The sequence below is a fragment of the Pleurodeles waltl genome, chromosome 3_1, assembly GCF_031143425.1.
Source record: "Pleurodeles waltl isolate 20211129_DDA chromosome 3_1, aPleWal1.hap1.20221129, whole genome shotgun sequence".
Classification (NCBI taxonomy): Eukaryota; Metazoa; Chordata; class Amphibia; order Caudata; family Salamandridae; genus Pleurodeles; species Pleurodeles waltl.
Genome location: NC_090440.1, coordinates 1923593714 through 1923620031, shown reverse-complemented (window position 1 = coordinate 1923620031; position 26318 = coordinate 1923593714). Strand labels below are relative to the sequence as shown.

At 46.4% G+C, this 26318-nt stretch overlaps 1 protein-coding gene across 1 annotated transcript in view; it reads right to left on the bottom strand.

Annotated features, from left to right (window-relative positions):
* LOC138283644 (kinesin-like protein KIF12) overlaps positions 1-26318 on the bottom strand; it is a 369377-nt gene that overhangs the window by 32720 nt on the left and 310339 nt on the right. Inside the window, exons 8-10 of the mRNA XM_069221580.1 lie at positions 21892-21983; positions 19824-19974; positions 18641-18759 (exon numbers count right to left, since the gene is read on the bottom strand). Coding sequence (XP_069077681.1) covers positions 18641-18759; positions 19824-19974; positions 21892-21983 — 362 coding nt within the window. The remainder of the gene's footprint in view (positions 1-18640; positions 18760-19823; positions 19975-21891; positions 21984-26318) is intronic.

Sequence of the window (26318 nt, the reverse complement as noted above, 5' to 3'; positions counted from 1 at the left end):
TCAGACATCCCGGTAGCTGCTAACTAGGGGTGGGGGGGGGGGTCTTAAGGGCAGTACTGCAGCAAGGAGGATCTGCTGGTTCTTAAGAATAGCAGCCACATCACGGTGGTAGGCAGCCAGGTCGTCCATGAGGGGTTCAATGTTGCATTTGTGCACGCGTTGATAGGATTGCTGTTGTAGGTGTTGGGTCAACTGTATTAGGGCTGTGCTGATTTCCTTCAGCCTTTTTTCAAGTTCCTGCAAGATTGTTGTTCGCCCTTGCATAGCTGCTGCCTGTTCTTCAGTTGACATCATGCACGAACGCACCCCCTCTAGGCTGGCTGCCATAGTTTGCATCCCCACCTGCACCTCCTTGGCCAGCTCCCGCTGTACTCCGACTACAGTTCTCTCAAAGCTGGTGCCAGTGTCGTCAGAGTCCTCAGCTGTGTTGGAGCTGGCAGGTCGTACAATAGGGGTTGTGGGTGGGTCCTCTGCGATGGCTGCTAGTTCTGTGCTCCTCCTTGTGACTGAAGGTGTGGTTTGGAGGGTTTCAAGGACCTCTTGGAGGGTCTGCTGGCTGAAGTTTGTCAGCTCGTCATCCATGTCATCAGGGTAGTCCTGGACAGGCATATCCGCAGGAGATCCATCGTCCTCTGCAATTAAATATGGTACAATTAGTGTGTCTGTGTTGTGGCATTTGTAAGGTGACATGCCTGCCTTGTGATTATTTTCACATTGTGATCTTGGTTCCTATTAATTGTTCCTGTCTTTCATATTGGCATTCTCCCAGGCCTATGCTCCACCTGCATGTCACATGTATTGTGGTCAGTTTGTGGACTTGTCAGCATCATATCCTCCAGGTGTTGGTTCTGGCCAAATAGTGAATTGCCACCTTCTTGTCATACTCAACCCTATGTCTACTTTTCTCATGGTGAGGCCTTTCACTGGCTGTGGGTGCTCTGATGGCACTAGCAGCACACTTAACAATCTGGACCTGCCCCAGTCTCTGATCTTTCACATCCACCTATATGTATTTGAAATGTAGCATATACTATGTATAGCATTGTTATGGCACAATATGGATGTCAGCATTGGTAATGTGTACTGCTGATGTTGGGGAATGTGTGGTACATTGGATTGCCCTGATAGTCCTAGCAGTGTCTTATTTCCTCCTCTGACTGTGCAGGTGTATTTTGGTGACCAGTTACATGTGTCCTCCACCTCAATGCTGTTGTCTGAGCAGTATGACTTTTGGGATGTTGCATTGTGACCCAGGCACAGGCTGGGCCCTGACATATGCAGCATGGGTATGACATTAGTGCTGTGTACCTCCTAATGTTGATGACATTGGCTGATGTTTGCGGCAACTATGGACATTCACATTTGGCAGGACTGGAACATTTGTCTTGTTTCAGGGGATTGTTAACGTTGTCATCCTAAACCCTCTAATTTGGGTGTTTTAGATCCATGGGGACGTTCCTGCCATTAGCTACTTGACCAGCACACACAGCGTAGGTGGTAGTGGCAACTGTTGTCAATGTTACATTCCACTTGTAGGTAGGGCCAGAGGTGGTTAATTGGGCCCTAGTTAATGTAGGGAGTATAGTGGCTAACGTGTGACGGGATCCCAGTTTGACGTTGTGCCCTTCCCTCCTGGCCTGTCTTTAACTTTGCAACATCCTTGGCATGGCAGCATACCCCCATGCAAAGGTTGTTGGTGTTGTGAAGTGGTGTGCCCAAGGCTTCCTCTGAATGGGCCATGCCCCCGTGCCGTGCCCCTTTACCCATGCCACTCCCTGAATATCATGACTTACATGCATTGTGTAGTAGGTATTCCCCCCCTCGCTGGTAGTTAACATTAGTGCATTTTAATTCCCCATGCGACTTACCCTGCATGTGTGTTGTCTCCTGGTAGTCTGCGCTGTCCTATCCTTGAATCCCTGTGACAGTCTCCTCAGGGATGACGGCTACGACCATCTCCTCCATGTGGTCCAGGGCCTCCGGGTGTGCTGGACTCCCACCTCCAGTCTGCACTGCTGCCTTCCTGTTCCTGTCCATCTTTTCCTTGGTCCTGCGCTTGTAGACATGCCAGTGTTTCTTGCACTCGATGACTGTTCTGCATACTTCTGCCACACTGTTAATCTTGACAACAATTTGTTGCCATATTGCCTTTCTGTTTGAGGTGACAAACAGTTGGTGCTGGTGTTCCGTCACCTCTTTCACCAGAATTTCCTGCTCCTCTGGACTGAAGCGACACTTTCTTTTCTTCTTCTCCCTGTCCTGAGTTTTGTGTTGGTCCTCCTGGCTGGTTCCTGATCTGTTGTCATCTTCCTGGGGTCTGTGCAAGCATCTGGGATCCATTGTGGCACTCCTATGCACATTTTGCAGTGTTTGCAGCGCTTTTTGATGCAATTGCGTAAAAAAAGCTGCATATCCAGGTTGCGGTGTCGTAAAACGGCTCACAGTCATTTCCGCCGCGTTAATGTCGTTTTCCTTTACGACGTGACGCTGTGGTGTGCATCAGAGAAAATGACTCACACCTGTGGTTTGCACCGCCGTGCGTCAAACTATAAATTTGATGCCCGCACAGCGCAAATAAATGGCATTAGCCATCGGTAATATTTTTGACGCAAAACTGCATTGGCGTAGTTTTGCGTCAAAAAAGTATAAATATGGGCCTCAGATTGTAGAGTTTGATTTTATTAAAATGTTATTTTCTGTGCCTCCAAGTAGATCCACATATGCTTCTCATGCAGGACTACAGGTGAGCTTCTTCGATGATTACATAAAACTTTGACCCTTGTTGCTATGGATCTCTTTTCGGGCTAAGATGGAAACAACTTTTAATCGGATAGTGATCCTAGACTTCATGAGACTGGTTAATGCTTGTAATATACCTTCCTTTAGTTATGTTGCATACATATGTATCTAAATTGGTAGATATTAATTATTTTATGATCCTCAAATAATTATCAACGTATATATAAATGCAATAAAGTCACTTTTATGTATATTGTGCAAAGAAGAAAGAGATAACACAGAATGTATGAAGCCGTTCTTCAGAGAACATCTGTCATAAATAGCTTCAAACAACATTAATCTTATGTCAAAAATCCATACCACAGATATTTGTTAACATGTTTTAGGTTAGGCACAGTTCACTTTCTGGTAGGATTTCCAATCCCAGGACATTCCTGGACATTGCCTCACATTGCCCTTTTGACCACCATTCAGTTCAATCATTAATCCATTTTAAATTATTTTGTAAATGTTATAAAAATTCTACGAAAGGTTATTTGATTCCCCTTCTTACAATCATGAATGTTAAACAATGCACACCAGGCTTTTTATATCTTCAATTGTTGTCATCACCCTATGGGCCATATTTATACTTTTTGACGCAAAACTGCGCTAATGCAGTTTTGCGTCAAAAAAATTAGCGCCGGCTAACGCCATTCTGAAGCGCCATGCGGGCGCCGTATTTAAACAATGACGTTAGCCGGCGTTAGCCGCCGGCGCTGTCTGGTGTGCGTTAAAAAAAATGACGTACACCAGGCAGCGCCGGCGTAGGGGAAAATGGAGCTTGGGCGCCAAAAAATGGGGCAAGTCAGGCTGAGGCAAAATTTGCGCCGCAACCCGATTTGCGCCATTTTATTTTTACTCCCAACCCCCATTGACATGACTCCTGTCTTAGCAAAGACAGGAGTCATGCCCCCTTGCCCAATGGCCATGCCCAGGGGACTTCTGTCCCCTGGGCATGGTCATTGGGCATAGTGGCATGTAGGGGGGCACAAATCAGGCCCCCCTATGACCCCGCCAGGGTCAGAATGAGGCCCATAGTCTGACTGCCAGAATAACATCCACTACCTCGGGAGGAAGGTCAAAAGCACTCAAATCTTTGGATGCAGGACATTTACTTACTACTGCAACACAAGACCCCACAGAAGGGGCAGCCTGATAGGACAGATGCTCATGCCCAGGAGTTCAGGTACCACACTCTCTGTGCCCAATCTGGAACCACTAGTCTTGGACTGTTCATAACTGATCTTGAGAATGCATGGAAGGAGCGGTATTGGTCGAAAGGCATACAGGAGCCCATAGACCCACTCTATGCGGGATGCGTCTCTGAGTGAGAGCTTCATTTGAAACTTCAGTGCCATTTGCGGAAGACACCTTGCCCTACCTCTGGGTGTAACCACCATTTGTGATCCTCAGCGCACCAGCAGCTGAGTTTATCCTCCCTGGTGTTCAAAGAACCCACCAGGTGCTGCACCATCAGGAAAATTCCCTGGCGCACTAGGGTCCACAACTCCCCCTGCTCTGCTTGTTGCAGATCCACATGGAAGTTGTCTTGTATGTGAACACCAGAACCAGTCTCCTTCTGACAGTAGGAAGTCTTTCAATGCCAAATGAATGGCTTGCAGCTCCAACAGGCCTCTGAAATCTACCTCTCCCAATTGGCCGCCCCAACCAAAGTGATGCATTGGTGGGTGAGGTAGGGAGAGTGGCCTGTCACTGACCATCACTGCAGATCTTTTGCAGTTTTCTTCAAAATCTAGACCATATCAGAGAGAACCCTTTGATGCTGTGCTCATGGGAACTTCAGATCCCAGTGCAGAGCCCAAATATTCCACCTGGTGTTCTTGGCCAGCTGGATACAGGAGGCGGTCAGTGGCAGCAGCCTCAGAGTCATCATCACTGAGATACAGGATAGAGACTGAAGCATCTGGATCATAGCCTGAGTGAATATCCTGGACTCTCCGCTCCAGGGAACAGGCACACAACTGTAGTGGCTCAGATAAAAATGAGCATCTGTGAAGGAGTCAGGTGCGACCTCAGCATGTTTATAGTGAACCCCAACAATGTCAGAAGGTTGACCGTAGTCTGTAGGTGGGTGATGACTGCCTGAGTTGAGGCCACTTTCAGCAGTCAGTTGTCAAGGTAGGAAAAGACTGGAACCCCTGACCTCCAAAGATGAGCTATGACCACATGCAATTCCGACGAGCACTGGTGAGGCAAAAGGGGAGCACAGTGAACAGAAATGCTCCTGGCCTACCGTGAACCACAGGTAGTGACCCCTGACCTGACTTAAGGCCAGGAACCACTCTGCGTGCCGAGCAGCTCCACCAGACTGCCCTCGTGCTCCTAACCCCGCCCTCGCTGCTGCCGCAAGTTTAAAGCACTCCACCACCCGCAGACACCCATCTGCGTCTCATCCCTGGTGTCTAGTGGTAGACATAAGTATAGCGTGTTGGTCTTGTTATCTTGTGTGTTTGTCTTGCTTCTGTTTTCTGTGCCTGTGTGCCGTTTTTCTGCTTTTGCCTTTTTTGCTGACTCTGCCTTTTTCTGCCCGTTTCTGCTTTGCTTGTTCTGACTGGTTTCCCCATTCCCGCCGCTGCGTCCCCTGCGGGCCCGCCCCCCTCATGCCCCCATCCGCCACCCCCTCCAGCTTCCCAGCTGTTCCTCCCTCCCACCTCCATTTCTTAATGGCGGCCGCTGCGCAATGCCCAGAGTGACCCCTGACCTGAATTAAGGCTAGGAACCACTCTGCGCGCCGAGCAGCTCCACCAGTGCTCCTAACCCCGCCATCGCTGCTGCTGCGAGTTCGAAGCCCTCCACCACCCGCAGGCACCCGCCTGCACCTCATCCCTAGTGTCTAGTGGTAGACGTAAGTATTGTGTGTTGGTCTTGTTATCTTGTGTGTTTGTCTTGCTTCTGTTTTCTGTGCCTGTGTGCCGTTTTTCTGCTTTTGCCTTTTTTGCTGTCTCTGCCTTTTTCTGCCTGTTTCTGCTTTGCTTGTTCTGCCTGGTTTCCCCGTTCCCGCCGCTGTCTCCCCTGCGGCCCGCCCCCCTTGCACCCTTATTCGCCACCCCCTCCCACCTCCCCTTCTTAATGGTGGCCTCGCGCAGGGGGTGCACCGCTGGCGCGCCGGAGGCATGCCAGAGGCAAGCCCATCTGCACCCGTCCGTGCCTGGACAGCACCCAGCTCCTGTCCCCCTGCCCCTCGCACCTCCCAGAACCTCCAGACACCCCACCACCGCAGAGCTCCAGACACTCTCGGCCGCCCCTAGGCACACCCACGGACCCTTTGCCTGCCGCTCATGCCATTTCACTTGCAATCAAGCCACCAAGCACCACAACAACGCCGGACACCCCAACCATCTCAGCTGCATCCTCCTCAACAACCAAACCGTTTACAAGCACGCCATCGAGCTCTGGGACCTACTCATGTAAGCCTCCCCTGACATCGCCTTTCTCACCGAAACATGGATGAACCTCTCATCAGAACCAGACATCACCATAGCCATCCCTGAGGGATACAAGATCACCTGGAGAGACCGTATCAACAAACCAGGAGGAGGAATCGCTTAAGTCCACAGAAGCTCCATCAGGATCTCCACCGACTCCAACGACGCCCTTAATGCCGCAGAACACCTGCACTTTCAGATACACATCTACGCCAACACCACCCTGCGAGGAACCCCCGTCTACAGACCACCAGGCCCCTGCCCCCAATTCTGCGACGCCATCGCCGACACAATCAGATCCCATGTCCTCGCCTCCTTGGGCTACCTGCTCCTCAGTGACCTAAATTTCCAGCTGGAGAACACCAGCGACTGCAACTGCGCTGCCCTACTGGACAACCTCGCAAACCTCGGCCTCAAGCAACTGGTCACCTCACCCACCCACTCAGCCGGGCACACGCTCAACGCCATCTTCTCCTCCAGCAGCCACTTCACCTTCACTCACACCACCGAACTCCATTGGACCGACCACCATTGCGTTCATTTTTCCTTCCTGAAGCCCACCACCCACCACCAACAGCATCCGATCCCTCACCGCAAGTGGAACAAGATCTCCAAGGAACAACTGATTTCTAACCTCGCCCAATCCCTTCCACCCAAAACTAACGACCCCAACCCCGCTGCCTTCAACTTCAAACAATGACTCGACGACTGCGCCAACACCCTTGCTCCACTCAAGAAAACCAGCAACACCTGCGTCAACAAGATAGTTCCCTGGTTCACCGCAGACCTTCAGGCCTCCAAACGAGAATGCCGGAAAGCTGAGAAAACCTGGCGCCAAGAACAATCAGAGAGCAACTTCACTGCCCTCAAATCAGCCATGCGCAAACACCACCAGCTCATCCGGACCACCAAAAGATCTTTCTACAAAGAACAGATTGACAAAAACGCACACAACAGCAAGGAGCTATTCAACATCATCAATGAACTTACCAACCCCAAGTCCTGCTCCACCGACCCTCCCCACTCACAAGACCTCTGCGACTCCCTCTCCATCTTCTTCCACCGCAAGATCACAGACATACATGGAAGCTTCGCAACGCCGTCCCCCACCACCACCACCACTGACATGGTCGACCCCATTGCATCCTGCTGCATCAATGGACTGAGCGCCTGGACCCCCACCAACGATGAGGAAACCACCAAAACCATGAGCACCATCCACTCCGGCTCCCCCGCAGACCCCTGTCCTCACCACGTCTTCAATAAGGCCAGCCAAATCATCGCTCCCCAGTTCCGGACCATCATCAACAGCTCCTTCGAGACCGCCATTTTCCCGGAAAGTTGAAAGCACGCCAAAGTCAAAGCCTTGCTCAAAAAGCCCAAAGCCGACCCGAAGACCTAAAAAACTACCGACCTATCTCCCTACTCCCCTTCCCCGCGAAGGTCATGGAGAAGATAGTCAACAACAAACTTTCCCGCTTCCTGGAAGACAACAGCCTACTCGACGTCTCCCAGTCTGGATTTCGCAAAAACCACAGCACCGAGACTGCCCTCATCGCCTGAACCGACGACATCAGGACCAGGCTCGACAAAGGTGAAACCGTTGTCCTCATCCTCCTCGACCTCTCCGCAGCCTTCAACACCGTATGTCACCAAACCCTTTGCACCCGCCTCTTCGACACCGGAATTCACCACAGAGCCCTGGACTAGCTCACCTCCTTCCTCTCCAAGAGAACACAAAGATTTTGCCTCCCCGTTCCAGTCAAAGGACACCAAGACTATCTGCGGAGTCCCCCAGGGATCCTCACTCACCCCCACCCTCTTCATTCTCTACATGGCTCCGCTCGCCAACATCATCCGATCCCACGGCCTCAACATCATATCCTACGCAGAGGATACTCAGCTCATCCTCTCCCTCATGAGGAACCCCACATCTGCCAAGAACAACCTCCACACCGGACTCCTCGCTATCGCCAACTGGATGACAGCAAGCCACCTCAAGCTGAACTCAGAAAAAAATGAAATCATCATCTTTGGCCCCAACAAGTCAGCATGGGACGACTCTTGGTGGCTGTCCACCCTGGAGTCCGCCCCAACACCCACCACTCACGCATGCAACCTCGGCTTCATATTAGACTCTTCACTCTCCATGACCCAGCAAGTCAACACCATCTCATCCTCATGCTTCAACACCCTTTGAATGCTCCGCAAGACCTTCAGGTGGATTCCTGTGGAAACTAGAAGAACGGTCACACACGCCCTCGTTAGCAGCAGACTGGACTACGGCAACGCCCTCTACGAGGGAACACCGGCCAAGCTCCAGAAAAAACTCCAGCACATCCAGAACACCTCAGCACGTCTCATCCTCAATGTCCCTAACCACAAACACATCTCTGCCCACCTCAGGGTCCTCCACTGGCTACCCATCAACAAAAGGATCGTCTTCAAACTTATAATCCACGCTCACAAAGCTCTCCACGACACCAGACCGGCCTACCTCAACAATCGACTCAACTTCCACAACCCGACATGCCAGCTCCGCTCCGCCAACCTGGCCCTCACAACAGTCCCTCGCATTCACTGTACCACAACCGTCAAAACCTGGAACTCCCTCCCCGCCAACCTACGTAAGACCCAGGACCGCCTGACCTTCAGGAAGCACCTCAAGACCTGGCTCTTCGAGCAGTAGCACCTACCCCGTACCCCCCAGCGCCTTGAGACCCTTCCGGGTGAGTAGCACGCTCAACAAATTGATTGATTGATTGATTGATTGATTGAGGTAGCATCTGTGAGTTGGCAGGACAGGGATGTAGAAATAAGCTAAGACTCCTGCAGGTCCAATGATACCATCCAGTCTCCAGGATTGGGGGCAGACAAAATCTGGGCCAGGGTGAGCATCCTGAATTTGACCTTCCACAGGAAGGCATTGAGAGGCAGAAGATCAAGAATTGGGCAAAGGCCTCCATTCTTCTTCATCACCAGAAAGTAGCAGAAATAGCAACCAAGACCTACTTCTGGCACTTGCACCCTCTCTATGGCTCCTTTGGCCAAAACAGCCTCCACTTCCTGTAGTAACAGGGACAGCTGTTTCTCCGTCAGCCATTCTGGAGATGGTGGTAAAGGTGGCGAGGCCTCCAGAAATGGTAGTGCGTAACCCTGCTGGATGATCTGCAACACTCACTTGTCCATGGCGATGGCACGCCACCCTGGCAGAAAGTGCCAAATCCTGCTGCCGACAGGGGGCTGTATGGTCACTGAGGGCAACCTAAAGAGGTTCAGAGGCTGTGGCATCTGGAGGAGTGGTAGACTGGGCTGGATGCTGCCCATGTTGTTCTCGTGGCTTGCGGGAACCACAGCCACAAAAAAACAGAGGAGGTCGCTGAGCTGGTGATGTTTAAAACTCTTACTATTGAGAAGAAGCTAAAACTGTGAGGGCTGATATGAGCAGCAGTGAGGCCCAGGGAGCACATTATAGCCCTTCTGTCACGTTTAAGGTCTTAATCTGCCTTTTCCCCCAAAAAGGACCCGGCAGATAATATCAAACTGGACTGGACATCTGCCGAAAAACCAGTGGTCCACATCCAAGAGTGTCTAGGGATGGACAAATTGGTGGCAATCGCTCTGCGTAGGGAATGTGTAAAGATTACAACAACTCTGCTGCTAAAAGTGTCAATTAGTTTTGACTTCCTGTTAGGAAAAGCGTTTGGGAATGCATTTGGGTTGACTTTAGTGGCGGAGGACTGCAACACCAGACATTCAGAAGTAGGATGCTAAGTGAAATAATCCAGGTCTCCAGGGGCAGGGCGGTAACGACGGGCAATCTGGAGGTTGACCAGAGGCCCCATACAGAGCTTTGTCCAGGTCCCTAAAAGGTTATCAGGACCTCAATAACAGACGTATAGGCTCCAAACAAGTTTGACCAGATTGAAGGGCTTCAGTTAATACATCAGTCTTAACCTCTTGACATGGAAACTGGAGGTCAAGGGTCTCTGCAGCCCTCTTCAGCATGATAGCAAATTATAAACTCTCCTCAGTAGTAGGGACTAAAGGAGAGAACAAGATAGTGTCCAGTGAATTGTCCAGACCACTAGAATTCTGGAGATCATCATACCAGTTGCCATCCTCGTATTGTTGGGTAATTTTATCACTGTTAATTACTCAGTGCCAAAGGTATTTTTTATAAACTGGTCCCTAGAATGAGGCAGAGGGACAGTCTCAGTATCAGATGGATTGCCTGAATTGGAAGGAATAAGTAGCATTGAATGCAACCTCAGTCAAGAGTGGTGTAGTGCCATCCCAGAGACAGACAGCACTATGAGATGGCCAACATCGTCTTGTGTGAGTGAAGTTGGCATCAAAGTTGGTGGATAACACTCTGACAGTGCCGGGCCGGCCGTCCTGAGACAGCCGACCAAACACACATGGGCACTGAGAGAAGTGCACACCACTCCTCCTCCGTGCTCGTCAACCCCCATTGCCCCTCCCTTTGAAAAATAAAAACAATAATAAACATTGTTGCTGCTGCTGCTGGGAGGGCAATGCTCCTCCACCATAGCAGAGGAGCCTTTGCTGTTCTCCCACTGGCTGACTTTATGTCAGCCAATGAGAGAAGGCAGCAGTCTTTCATAGTGGTGTAGCAAAACGTGAGGGGTCCCCACTGCAAGATATGCTGAAGGGAGCCCCCAAACTCACACCAGTAGGGGCTGAGGAGGCCCCCTGCAGTATGGGTAAGCCTTGGGCCTGCTGCACAGCGAGTGCTGCAGGGGCCTCTGTTACGCCCCTGGTCCCTCACTTGTCACAGAGTAGGATAGGGTCAGCAAGACTGCTGACCCCACCCCACTCTGTGACAAAGTGTCACTGTTTGACACTCAGCTCTGGGTACTTTACGACTTGAAATTAAAGTGCCCAGGTCCGAGACAATCAGTGACACGCCCTCCTGTTATAGAGGGGAGGGCCTCAAGGCACTTTTGCCAGTCCAAGGAGGCCACGCCCACAGGGCTGTCAAATCCTCAGCCTGGCAAAATTCAGCTGAGGCTGCCAGGAGCCTGCACATTTAGCACAAGTGTAGATCCTGGCTGCCTGACCTGAACAAGAAGGGTGTCTGTCAGGTTCACCTTTGCGGTTGTCCATATGTAGTTTTAGGGAGGTCGGCAGTATGAGAAGGTCAAGGCACAAAGTAGGGTTTTCTTTGTCATGGTACATTGTTGTGCCTGTGACTGTGTAGGGTTAAGATGATCACAGTGTAGAGATGGAGCTATCTTTATCTAGTATCAGGGAGGTCACTGCACAGGAACTCAGATGTCATGGCGCAGGTTTAGGTTTAGGTTTTGGCTGTCATGGGCCAGTATTGTGTCAGTCAATGTGCAGGTGTGAAGCTCTCACAGTGCAAGGCTGGTGCTGTCTTAGTGTAGGGCTCGATATGTCAGTGTAGCTGCACGGTGCAGTGTTAGTGAGGCCACAGTGTAGGTTCAGGATTGGGTTGTCATGGTGCAATGCTGCAGCATTCACAGTGTGACATTGGAACAGTCAGTGCAGCCGTCTTGTACACGCACAGCCTCCTTTGTGTCCCATTAGTCATCTTTGCGAGGGTCCTAATGTGTATCATCTGGGCACGAGACATGTCTGATGCCGACTGAGACTTGTTCCACACAAAAGAGATGAATTATTGATCCAGATAAGTGTGTGGCTCCTCGAGGGACAAGCCAGGATGTACCAGGGTGGGACAGTGAACAGCCTCTGAGAGGTCCTGAGGGGCTTCCTCTCATTATTGGTCCTGCCTCCTCATGGCATTCCCCCCTTCCACGCTGTCTCCTCACCAGTCTACACTTACTGTTCCTGCTCCTCCTCGAGGGAAGAGCCAAACTCCTGTATCATTCCTCACTTGCTTTTCTCCTCACTTTCTCATCAATGCTTTTGGATGTTTTAAACCAAGATCTCTTCACTTCTCATAAGTGTTGTGATGTTGAACACACCCAAGGAAATGGGGTCTCTACAGGTTGGGGTGACTGGAGATGGGGAGTCAGCTCGAGAGGAAATAGCACAAGAGACCCTGCAAGAGATACATTACAGATGCTTCTGTGTGATGACAGGCCTAGATTCTTGTCACGGCCCACAGTGGCAAGATATCAGGGGTATGGAAATTTAGGGCCTGATTTAGATCATGACGGTAAAACCGCCATACCTCTGCAGCAGCGTTCCCTAGTACATCATCAAGCTGATGGTATTCTGCCTCCTGTATTTAGATGTATTGTATTTGAACTGCCACAACGGAGTGCTCTTCACAGCCATCAGGCTGACGGGCTCCTGCAGACCATATTCAGATGTTACAGTTCTGCAGGCGATGTTTAAGCAGCGGATTGCTGAGGGCGAGAGACCGTCATGGTTGCCATTGTACATTGTACATTGTATTGAATCGAGGTAAGTGACACACATACTGTACCTTAGACATATTTGTCCACCTGCACAACACACTACCATTCCACCACAACACAACATGTACAGGCAGAAACCACACTTTGCCATACATCCATGATACAACATACACACACAATTAATACTATGGCCAAATACAACACAACCACAACAACCAACACAATGACACACTCAGCTACACAAACGCATGCACACAACAGCACAATTGCACACATCAAGACAAAGACCAGCATACAACACACACCTCAATGTTGCACACAGCAACACAACACACAACCCAACATAAACAGCAGACATCAGTCACACAGGGACGTGGCACACATACTGACACAACCACATCACCCACTCCAGCTCCCTCAACCTCAACCAGCCAATCCATTCACACACACATACACGTACTGCCTCACATACACTGCTGGAAGAACAACATCACAGGTACTTGTCCCCATGCAATGTGCACACAGGACCATAGTTGCCAAGTGTGATGTCATAGTTATTGTGGCGCCAGCATTTATTTAGCATTTAATACTAACACCAAAATAACAACTGTGTATGTGATCAATATGTGTCTTCTACCAGTGTGTCCCCACCAATATCTGACACAGATGTTTGTTCGACATATGCAAGTCACAGGCATTTTTAAAAAAATACTGTGACATGTATATGACTGCAGTGGTCCCGAGCCCATGTGCAGTGACCACACAATGTACACTAGTAATGCAGAATCGCTACCTTCAAGTCCGGTGATGGCGGGGTCGTATGTCCGCCGTGGTCCAGTGGCAGCAGCAACAGCAAGTGATGTCCAGTTGTGTCCAGTTCAAAAACGGAAGAGGAAATGTTGAAAAAGGTACGTTTTGGGGTCCTTTCCCGCCAACTCAGGTGTGGTGGTAACACTGCTACAGTTGGCTTGATGGGAAGTCACATCGTAATCTGCTCAGCAGGAAGAGTGGCTGGAGTCCCACTGCCAGCCCCTATTTCCAATGTCACTGTTGACGAGGCTGGAGATTCCTGGCGGAGTCAGCGGGACTTGGGCTGTCTTTCGCCTATGGTCCCGCCAACATCAAAATTGGGTGGGCAATTTGACAAAAAACCAGCGGCGGACCATTACCGCCAACATCTTAATCAGATCCTAATGTCTTTCAAATTGGTCCAGCTTCATAGCAAACAATAAAAGAGGAAATTAGTGAGATAGGGTGGGGAGGGCAAGCAGCTGCAGGCTTAGTGAACCATTTCCAAAGTGGTAAGTGGAATCCTGACGCAGGTGTCAAGTCAACAACAGGCCAGAGTCACAAAAACCCTGCAAATCAGCAGTAACAAACCAGTTACAATAATTTTTTTTATCCTTAACGCAGCCATAAACCAACTGTAAGCCCATAAGGAATCAGTACATGCCACCAAAATAAAGAAAATATGAGACTGGCTTTAAATTCAGTGAATTCGTGTACAACCCTAAAATGATAAACCTGTTGCAAAAAAAACAGTAGAGGAACTCTTGAATGCACTACAAGTCTACAACAAGTCCCACATGTACACTTCAGCTTGTACATTACAAGAATTCATCAAGTCCACAAGCACACTGCAACAAAATCACTACATGCATAAAGTAGTGCCACAAGTATACTGCAACAGATCCTCAATTTCACTGCCATAAACAAACCATTTAAACTCACAGCAGTTTATGTACTACAGCAAAATACCTACAAATATAAAGGGGCATATTTAAGGAAAATGGTGCTGCACATACTGCAGCGCCACTTTTTTTGCACCTCTTAGCACGCCCCTAACGCCACCATGTGTGTGCCGTATTTAAAATACAGCACACCATGGCGGTAGTTAGGGAACTAGCGTCATATTTTTTGTACGCTAGTCCGGTGCTTTGCGGGATAAGTGTAAAACATTCTGACGCTAATCCTGCAAAGCACCTAGAGGCCCACTGTAACCAATGGAAGCATCCTTTTAACGCCAGCTCTGAGAAGGCGTTAAAAGTGCCAAAAAAATGGCGCAAGGAAATCTCGTAGAAGTCCTTGCGCCATTTTTTGTCCCCCCCTCCTAATGGGGAAGCAGCCCCTTTGCATACATTATGCCTAGAACAGGCATAATGTAGCACAAAAGGTTACAAAGTGGCGCAATGCATTCATTGAGCCACTTTGTAAATATGGCAATTCGTTTTTGGCCTTCTAATGCCACATTAGCATTAAAAAAATTACACTAATGTAGCGTGGGAATGGCGCCAGGGGCTCCTAAATATGCCCGAAGGCCTTTCCACAAGTTTACTAATCTCAAGCCCGATGACAAACCCCCTACAATAAACCCACTGAGCCGGTGAAGCACTATAAATGGGCCGAAGGTGGTGTGCCAGTGGCAGACTTTGCAATATAAATGAACACCCATGTCCGTTTGTTAAATCTTTGAAATGTGACCTATGATTAGAAGAGGCCATCACTGAATTGTTAGACAGTGCTGAAGATGAGAAGTCACCTGTAAACTGGATTTTATAGCGTCCTGTCAGGCAGTAGGGAGGCGGCATGTCCCCATCTTGAGGCTGTCACTCTGTGAGTGAGAAGGGATCAGTTGGGACTCCTGCTCCTTTCTTTTCTAAGGGGGCGCACACTTCCAATTATGCCACAATTCAATTTTTTCGATTTGCCCTCATAGAATGGTCAGCCTTTGATTCTACTGCACAGGATTCTGTCACTAGCCTCACCTCTGACCTTTCTCACCATTAGAGCTAGGTGATCGAGTCCCCAACTACTGCTTCCACCCCCACCCGCTTTGGAAGTCTTTTTGGGTAGCAGAGGCAGTAAGTAAAGGATATAATGGTGATGTGCTGTCTCAATTCAAAACAGGAATGAGGGGTCGTACTAAGCCCGGGTGAAATTTCGTTGCGTGATTTCTGGCATTTCATGTTACGATTGTTACAGGTAATTACGCCATGCCACACGAGCAAGATTTTAGTTGGGTTAGAGCCCCCTCGTGGGTGCACAGGAACAAAAAGCACAAACCGAACACAAGCAGAAGCTGTTTGCATCACATGCGATTTTGTTTGCCTCCTTAATTCCATTCTGGGTTCGAGGTGTTGGACCAGCATTTCGCATAATAACACACAATTTGATGTAATTTGCTGGCATTTCACATAATTTCCCCACAGGAAATTACACAATTTTCTCCTCCGCTTACATCATAGAGCCAGTTGTGCAAGTAAGAATTAATGTTTACCTGAATGCGTGTGATCTATTTCTGTGACTAACCATCCTGATGCTCATGGCGTTACTTATTGAGAGCTGTTTGCACTGTTTTTCTCACTGAAGCCAGCAAAATGTTTTCCGCAAATTGTATCGAAGTATGACAGGCTATAAGAATCTCCAATTTTAGGTAACACAGGGTGCACGGATCAGGTAAACCAGGCATTTATGAGTTCTATTCATGTATAGGGATGATAAATGTGTAACTCTCTAAAGACACTTAGGCCCTCATGTGGAACATGGTGGTTCGGCCCGCCATGCCGGCAGTGGCGGCTGAAGCCGCCAGTCAGCATGGCGGGCCAAACCACCATATAATGGAGATGGTGACGGCCGCCAGCGCCAGCCGTCACCCACTGTCAGGCTCCCGCTGTCAGACAACCTGGCGGTGGTATGAAACACCATCCGCCAGGGTAGCGGCGCTACCCTGGGGATAATGTTTCATTTTCCGCCAGCTTTTCCAGGGTGGGATATCCCACCAGGAAAAGGCTGCCGAGGGGGTGCCCCTGCACTGCCCATGCACTTTGCATGCACTTTGCATAGGCAGTGCAGGGACCCCGATGCAGAGCCCCGTCGCGCAGGAAATCAGGCAGTGATCTGCGTAACGGGTGCAACTGCACCTGCCGCACAGCGGCATTGACGGCGGCTCCATGTGGAGCCGCCGTCAATGTCCCGGCCGAGCCTTTCTGTCAGCCGGCGGGCGGAAACCTTGTTTCTGCCCGCAGGCTCAAAGAAAAGTTCATAATGTGGCCGGCGGTGTTCCGCGGTCGCTGGCGGTCAGTGTTCCGCCGTGTTCATAATGACCCCCTTAGATCCTACACATGCACTGTGCACTCAGGCACATCTTTGCCCTCTCCAGTACAGGTTAGCACCAGACACGCACGCCATTCAGCACTGGGTTTCGCAAAGGGCTTTTCAGGATATTTTATGCAGATTCCTTGAGGGGATTTTGATACAAATGGGTCCAGTCTACAGAGGAACAGGCCATTGACGAACCACACAGGATCTGCCAGAGTGGATTCATACAGGTTCCTTGCTTGACCTAAGCCACAATAAATGCATGACCGCCATTGCATCTACCAGATCAGACTACCACTGATCCAGCAAGGAAAAGGTTACAAGAATCTCACACAGCACCACACCACCAGTGACCAATGCTAAAAATATGCTACCTCAACCATACAAATTTCAGACCACTAGACGCTTACACCAGATAAGGGTTAATGTGATATCCTCCTTTCTCAACATACAGATTTATATTTCATTGTGTCTGTGTTGTGTGTTAATTATAGGGGAGATATTTTGCAACCGAGAAGGTGTGTTTATGTAGAGAGTAGACGGAGCTGGAAGTCAAGTGTGAAATTTTGGGTAGTTACCGAATAAACAATGGAATTGATAGTGAGGCTGACTTGTTGAGTCCGTTCCCAGTTGAGCTCCTCTCTGCCAAACCACTTCATCCACCTATTAACATTAGAGTAGCTTTGTCAATCAGCTAACCACTTGCTCAGATTAAGCAATGCTAATGGTACCCTTTAAGCAGTACCACTGGATTTACGTGTCAGGAGAGGGCCAAATTATGCGGTAGGGTTGAGTGCATAAAGCGGCAAGAAAAGCCAAATTATGCAGTCAATGCATCACATTTCAATAATAATTTGACTTCATTATTTCGTCGGGGTAAAATTGGTAACACTGTATGGGCATTGTTTGCACCTCATTACCAGTTTAACACTCAAATATAGCAATAAGAAACAGAAAGGTGACCGCTTTAGCTGTGCAAAGGGCCTTCCACTGCACAGCGACACGTGTTGCTGCATTGTTAGTAACGTTTGAACCTTTTGAGCTAGAAACAAATATTTTATTTTTAAAATCTTCGGATTATGCAGCAGACAATGGATTTTATGGCAAATGCGGCCAATCTATAACTATACGAAAATTGCTGCAGCCGTACAATCACATAATTCCAGTGACCCTGCCTTGGAGGGACAAGAGCTGGTCCATGCAGGACCAAGCCAGCAGTTCCCCACGCAGGATGAAGCCACAAGCAAGCCACACAGAACCACGCTACCACTACCCCACACAAGGTCCAGGCCACTAATAGTGCACAAAGGACCAGCTACCTACATAAAACAAAGCAAACACCACAACAGACAAGATTAAACCATTAACAGGACAACTCTGCTAATGCTTTCTACAAGGACTATATTTCTACAGGATCATGTCACTACCAGTTCCCAGAAGGCTGGGCCACCATTAATAACCCCCTTAAGCGAGGAAAAGAAGTCCAAGAATGGCAATTCCAGCATTTTATTCAAGCAAAGAGGTAAACAGAGTTGTGTATTTTGGGAAAATGTTAGGGTTAGGGGACAAGTATACCAAGTATAACATGGTTTCGTCCCATAAAGCATCTGTGGAACGCTTGAACCCCATAACAGAGACAAACCTAACTTCTGTTTTTCTCAATATTTGCAGCTCCTTCAAGAATAAATGTAAGTATTAGACTCCGAGATTGGGTTCAACCAAGGATACCTCCATGAGGCAGAGTAGACTGTACCCAAGGCTGTATGTACTCATCCTTTCATTCAGAGATGACTGCAGTAAAACGAATGCTTTAGTAATAAAAATTTCCCCTTTCGTATTCCAAGATTCATCACATAGCACATATTTACTGTCAAGGCCTCTAGTGTGGATAATGCTACGAGAAGCCTATTCCAGTGTTGGCTAAAGAATGCAATTGGCTATTACCATTAAGGTGACTCCAGATCCCCCCAAGGAATCGGCCAAGAGCCGGGTGAGGTTGCTGTCCCTGTAGGGAATGTGGTTGGATTTCTTCTTTGAGTCAACCAGTAGAGAGATGCAGTGACCTGTGGGAAGAAACACAACATGGAACACTGAGTTACACTGGAAGTGAGCTGAGCTGAAGGTGATGCAGACTTGCTATGAGCGCAGGTCGTCACCATCAACATAAAAGAGGATAACAGATACGTAGAGTCTAACGGATGGAGGAGAAGTAAAGTGTTCACAAGTGAGAAGGGCAAAGGAATGTCACTGGTTGGGTTAGACATAATTTAGAGAGAATAGAAGGTTGTCAGGGTGGACTGGAAGGCAACAATGAGCTATGGATGGCCTGAAAGAGTGATGGCAGTGCTGGGATGGAGGTCATTGGGAGTGCATAAAGACCTATGGAAACAAACAGGTACCAATTACATGTGTGCATGTGTGCGAGGTGAAAGAGGCCCTGGTGGCAACTTTCTAATGCAAAATGCCCATTGAGCTGTGTCAGCATGTATGGTTCATGAACAAGTGTTGAAGTGGGTAAACAGCTTAACAGCGACACATTTAGCCTACTTCCTGCCCTGCTTGTGCATTGCACCAGTACCCAATACACCAACCTTTAAGAGGCCAGAGTTGGTGGTGGGCACTGGGGGAAGGACATGCAGAACCTACATATAATGTATGTCCAAGGTTTAATAACTGAAAAAGAAAGTACCCCAAAATGAGCAACGAATACGGGGGTCGCCTCAGCTGTGTCTATATGGATCTGCCAGTAGGCTCTCTTGGAAACAGTGAGTGCCCAGGATGGCAGAGTAACGCTCAAGGCATACCAACCGGTGGGCATGTCTGGATTTCTTGGTCTCCTTTTTGTACTATCTGTCAGGAAAGAGGGTTTGTGCCTGGGCCTTGCAGGGTGCTTTAGCACTACCTGTGCAGATATGCACACAGGCTCGTTTTGGTAGCAATGAGCAGCCAGAAGGGCAGACGGAACTAATGACGCCTGGCTGTTGTTGATGAAATTAATGAGGAGCAACCAGTACTTATCTCATGTCTGTACAAAATGTACCTATCTAATAGCTGGGGCTGTGCTATGTGCTGTTGGCCAAAGTCCCCTAGACTTCTGTCTAATTCCAGGAGGCCATCAGATGCCTACCTAATGCCAGCAGGCTGCGGTTGATGCTGTTGGCTTCCACCATGAGTTCTCCGGTGGAACCAGTGTGCTTCACCTTCTCACTGCCGGCCAAGTCCACGAAGCACAGCTTGCCATGTTTGGTAATGAAGCAGGAGCTGTTCAGGGGGTCTTGCTGCACCAGGGTGAGAAGCACATACAGGAAGAGAATGAAGCTTGCACACATAGAAGTAATGCAATGCTTATATATACATATGTGATTCTCCTTGATTCTTATTTTGAGTGTTTTGTTATGCAATAACAGAATCCTGTACTTTGTATCTCTCTTTCTTCCCTAGGCAACATGTGACTATGTTTGCCTTACACCTCTGTGCTTCGCTCCATATATGTGCAGCTACAAGTTGGCTTTGAAAATCCTTTCTGTCTCCACCCCTTCAAATGAGTGTCTGGAGAGCCCTGCGATCAAATTTATGACCAACCAGTTATTATTAGTAATTTTTCAAATGTTTGTGGAACTCTCCACTACTGGAGAAGAACTCACCCTAAAGAAAGTAATAAGGAATTTTAAGAAAAGTAATTTTAAATTACTAAAAAATATCAAATATTTATCTTCAACTAAAAATATTAAAACACATTTCCCCAACTCGTATTCACCAAGGACTAACAAAGCAATAGTGGTGAACGAGTCTGAACAAAATCATAACATAATATTACATTTTAATTTCTATTTTGTATTTTTATTTGAATTATATTCTTATTTAAATTAAATTAGATTTAAATTTTCTCTCCAACACCCCTAGTATTTTTGTGCTGAATATGTCACAATCTGGGAGCTAAGTTATATAATATTTTATTAAAAACATAAATTATAGTTGACACACATATACTAAAATACTGACATATATTTTTAATTTAAAATAGTATTAAAAAATAACTTAAATGAAGGAGTTTATTCATGAAACCATTTTGGAGCACATAAATTAGTAATCCAAAATGCAACACACCCTCATCTGAGGAAGTGAAGAATCGTAAGTCAACAGCTAGGTGGAAACCTCTGCATGGAAATGGCGAATTTCATCCAGGAGGAGATTTACACTTAGGTGTAGGTATAGATCTACATCTGCGGAGATCTACAAATGTACACTTATCTTTGTGAAAAGACCCATTAGAGTTTTTTTATAACTGTTTTTTTTTAATCTTTTGTTTTTTCCCCAACCAGACACGTGTATTGAGATCCCTCGCTATAAGAGGTCAGACTCCTGACTAGATTAGATGGGGATGTCCGAGTAGATTCCTAGTAGCTGAGAAAATTATTTACAATGTTTATTAATCTCCATTATTCACAGCATGTGTATGTTTTACTACATGAAAAAAAATACAATAAACATGGTTTAAAAGAAAAGGGCGTCACACCAAAAACCTAACAGGGCAGCTTCAAGTCTTTGCTATGTTTCAAAACTGGATGAATAGGGAACACAATGGAACTAGGCTATTTATACATCTGAAATACTCTGTAACCTATTGCAGAACTTTATCCCCAAGGATATAGAAAGCATCAATACAAACAGTCCAACAAATGGAACCCTCTTGCCCTTAACAAAGATATTCCAATGGCTGGAATTCTAATCGCCTCAATGCAGACATGCATGCAGCAGATATGCTTGCAGCCTTGCAGACATCCTTAATCCTGAGATACTCAGAGCCTATTGCTCACATTCCTACTTCTTCGATACTCATGGCCACACTGGAGACACCCAGGAGCTTGGTGAAGTCACAGCCCCTTAGTGTACACATTTCAACATCTGGGATGCAGACAGTCTACACTGCAGAAATTCATGCAACTGATTCACTCGCAGCCTTACTACACACATTCCTCCACCAAGGATGGTCACAACCTCTGCAGACACTTCTGTGTCTGGAGTAGGGTATGGGATACACCATGTCCCACTCACATCTAGTATTGGAGCTGGTGTGGTCCCAAACTCACTCAATACATTCTTAGACCTGGGATACTCACAGTCTTAGAGCAGACACCCCTACAGCAGGAATACAGCCAGCCATAGTCAAGAAAGCCTACACGTGGGATACTCACAGCCTCACTACGGATGCAAACGGTCAGCAGGGCATGGCTGCGGCTAGACGACTCATTCAACATATGGGCCGAATTCTGGCGGTTACTCATTCCTTAAACAAGCCAAAAGAATGTGTAAATGCAAGTAAGGAGAGATACACACACAGAAAGGCATAGGAAAGGATGAGAAAATAATAATGTAGGGGACAAATATACATTGTTGTGGGAAAGATAAAAGGGAAACACATTTATGCAATGGATGCTGGAATCGGGGAGGTGAAAACACAGTAGGTGGGAACGTGAAAAATAAGAGAGTAGAAAGATGGAAAGGTGAGCTAAGTGACACTGGAAGAGAGGAACTGGAGAAGGATGCAGAGGAGAAGGCATGAGTAGACAGAGAATAAGGACAAAGGGGAGATAGGTACTCGGAGGGGAGTGAGAGATGAAATCAAAAAGGAGTCCTAAGGGACTGGAAGAAGCTGAGAAAGTAGATCGAAGAGGAAAGAAAGCAAAGGAAAGAACATTATCAACAAATGCGTGAGCGATCTACTAGAAAATAAAACGATTATATACTTTAGGTTTCTTCAACAATAAAGTGGATACATTGCAACCAGAAAATATTTATTAAATGATGTCTGCTGAGAAAAATGCTTATTCGTTATGTATATGTGACATGAATACTCAGCTCCTCCCCATAATACCAGCTTCGCCTCAGTGAATCTGACAGGATCGCTACCCTTCCATTATATATGTGTAAGTCAGCCATCCTCAGACATCTCTGCTCCTCCTTGGTGGATATGTGTCTATAGCATTTTCTTAAAGTTCATAGCCTGTGATTATTGGTGAGCATCTTGTGTGGATGTTGTTGTTTACCACTGTTTGAAAAAATGCAATGCTCCTAACCGGGAGCAGTGTCTCCTCGCTGCATTACAGTGTCTCCCCCAGAGGGGATTCGTCCATAAGGTAGGCTTGTTATGAAATCATATACTGGTTAACCTTGAAGTTTCTCCTGGCGTCATTAATTTCTTAAAGGAACAGTGACATCAATCCAATGAAAATCATAAATCTCCAGTAAGTTTCAAACTTTTTTTTATTTTACATGATTAAAAGTATAGTAAATGAACTCCATTAAAGATCAATTGCAATGCATTTTGGGCCACCACATACCCTTCCTCTGGGATGGATTAGCTAAAAAATAAAAAGCAAACAAATCTTTAAACCATCACTAGTACAAGCAAAAGGTCAATAGAAAGCAAATATTACCATCATGTATTACAGTAAACAACAACTTTTCTTCATGATGTAGTACATGCCCATAAAACTGTTGGTGTAACACCTGTCATACGTGGATCAAGGAAGGACTACCCGAACACTCTATCTCATTCTAATTCTTACACATGAAGAGTACAAGCATACCTGAATCATATAATAAATCATGAATTTGATTGTGCTACTTATTCTCTAAACAGAAGTGACTCAGATGTCTAAAAGCCAGGAGGGGTTCCACAGCGGTATGCAGCGCCTTGAGACCCTAACGGGTGAGTAGTGCGCTATACAAGTACGAAGTTTTTTTTTTGTTTTTTTTTAATATATACTAGTAGACATCGATCGATCACTCGTGGCTAACGTGAAATGCAGTAATGAGCGTTTTCTCAAACAATCAAAGAACCACTTCAAATGTGTCAAAACCAAGTGGTTATGCAGATGGTTGCGCCAAAAGAATGTCTAATGTGTCCTGAGGGACCAAAAACCCAGAGCTACAAACAGAAGTCCAAACTGTCAAATGCCCGAATTTCGTATGCGTCACTCTTTCGACTTGTATAAATTCCAGTTTCATAGACGACGTGCAGTAAATTTCTATAAACAAATGTCTGAACTATAAAGAAACATGTTAAAAAAATGTAAAAAAATTATTTTCCTGATGCTTCTCTATGGAAACTAAATGAGAAGCCAGAAATGTTGGTGTGTTATGTTTAACCGTATCGTAACATGCAATGCTGCGCATATCGCTCACCCTACTAACTTTGAAATCATATGTCTGCTTGGAAATCAGACAAATACAAATTACAGTACTGAGTGCACAAAGTGTAATATAACAAAGCAATACACTTGCATCAAACTCATAAAGCAAACTTACCCTCTCGGTGAACCAAGACTCATTTGTGTCAAAGGTTCTGCTTCTCATTTTTGGGCCACTTCAAACTACAAATTCGAAAGAGTCCATACTTTGTGGCTCACTAGATCAATGAATGTACTCTTTGGTCTGAGGTTTTTTAGAGTACCCTTCTCACTCTTGGGTTGTTCTCCTACAATGTTGGTGAAACAATGTTGAAATCTTAAATGTTCGCATGAATTTGTAAATGTTTACTTCCACTTCCATCTCCTTTGACGGATAGGTTGGTACAAAGGAAGTGCATTTTTGTAGAGTATCAATTTGTACAGCAGTTAGTTGTTGTTTAGAGATGTTGATTACTAGATTAATCTTCTTCAAATTTTCTTCTGGCTACTGGTCTGTATGCCAAGATCTTTTTGTCCACAGCCTCTTATGGTCTTTCATTTGCAGCCAGGCTGGCCTCTAAACAAGACACTTCAGGTGTATCTTGTGGTGTTGTGCTAGGAATCGAAACCTTCTAATTGTAACCTGTATTACTCCATGTATAGCTACTTTGTTTAGTTGTATACACATCATCTCCCTCGAAGAATTAAGTTTCCACTTCAGAATGTCGTGGTGTAGGTCTATTCTGTCCTTTTCTGGTGTATACCTCTGCCCAGCTGTACACGTCTCCCACTGTGTAATCAATTGTGTCTCGTTTAAATTTCGGAATTTTTCGATCATTAATTTCATGGGTGTGAATTTCAAGATGAAGGTTGATGTCTCAAAACTTTGGCCCAGTCCTCCTTCTAAATCTTGTTGGTGATTTTATGTTTCAACTGGGCAATTTCTCCAGTAAGCTGGTCAAGCATTTCAGATAATTCCTCGATTATCTTTGTGTGGACAAACTATATATTGATTAATTCGTTTTTTTTTTTCAAACATAACAATGCACCGTCAGTCCTATCTCAGTTTGGTTTCTTCAACAATAAAGCGGATTGCAACAAGAAAATATTGGTATATAAATACTACCACCAAATGGCCGAAAAATGAGAAGCCGAACCTTTGACACGTGAGTCCCGCCTCGGTTCACCGAGAGCTTAAATTTGCTTTATGAGTTCAATACAAGTGTACTGCTATGTTATACAGCTCAGATTTTGTGCAATAGGTACTGTTATTTGTATTTGTCTCATAATTTCGATCAGACATAGGATTTCAACGTTAGTAGGGTGATCGCACGGTGAACAATATAAACGGCATAGGGTTTTCATTTAGTTTACATAGAGAAGCTCCAGGAAAACAACTTTTTTTTCTCATTTTTTCATACTTCAGACATGTATTTGTTTACGTCATCTATGCAACTGGATTTCTATCGACCTTTGGTTTGTACTAGCTACTGTTTAAAAGAATTGCTTGTTTGTTTTATCCATCCCCATGAAGGGCATGTGGTGACCCAAAAGGCATTGGAATTGATCTTTGAGGGAGTTTCTTTACTATACTTGAAATCATGAATATGAATAATGTACAAAATTCATTGGAGATGTATGATGTCACTGTTGCCATGTAGAAAGAAATTGATGACGCCAGGAGAAACTTCAAGGTTAACCAGCATATGATTTCATAACCATCTCACCTTATGTGCGAATCCCCTCTGGGGGAGACACAGTAGTGCAGCGAGGAGACACTGATCCCGGTTAGAAACAGTGCATTTGTTCATATGTTTAATTACTCCTATGATCAGGAGATGATAGCTGTCTGCATAGACAACTTTAACTTTGATTTGGATTAATTGCAATAATCAAGGAGTGCACTGTCATTTATATATTTTCTTATTTACTACTTGTATCCCAGGGCCACAAAACAACTGCACACCAATTGAATAACCATTTTGTGCTGTTTTGGGCATGTGAGGAAACAATGCAACAGCCAAATGTCTTGTGCTGCTGAATAAAGTTTATTTGTAGCAGAGTCAAAAGTTATCACTCGCAGTTTTCACTAAGACCAAACAGCAATAGCAAATATCCACAATTATTTATTCCATCACAAAATAAAGTTTACTGATTGGCTTTGAGTCCATCATAGGTAGATCCTATTTCTTTCATTCTTTTATTACTAGGTATATACTCTAGTAGGTTCACTCCTGGAATTTTTTCATTTAGCTACTAACAAAAGTTTCAAACTATTAGTTTTCAAAGGACTTGAGGCTTTGATGTGCTACTGGGGAGTGTACAGGGATAGGGTGGGTGCACCAGGATAGGGTTTAGGGCCCTTTGATGCTCTCTTCCGGCCGTAAAGGTTAGGTGAAGTGTTGTAGCACCCACAAAATAATTATGCTGTAGTGCAGAAGGTGAGAGTG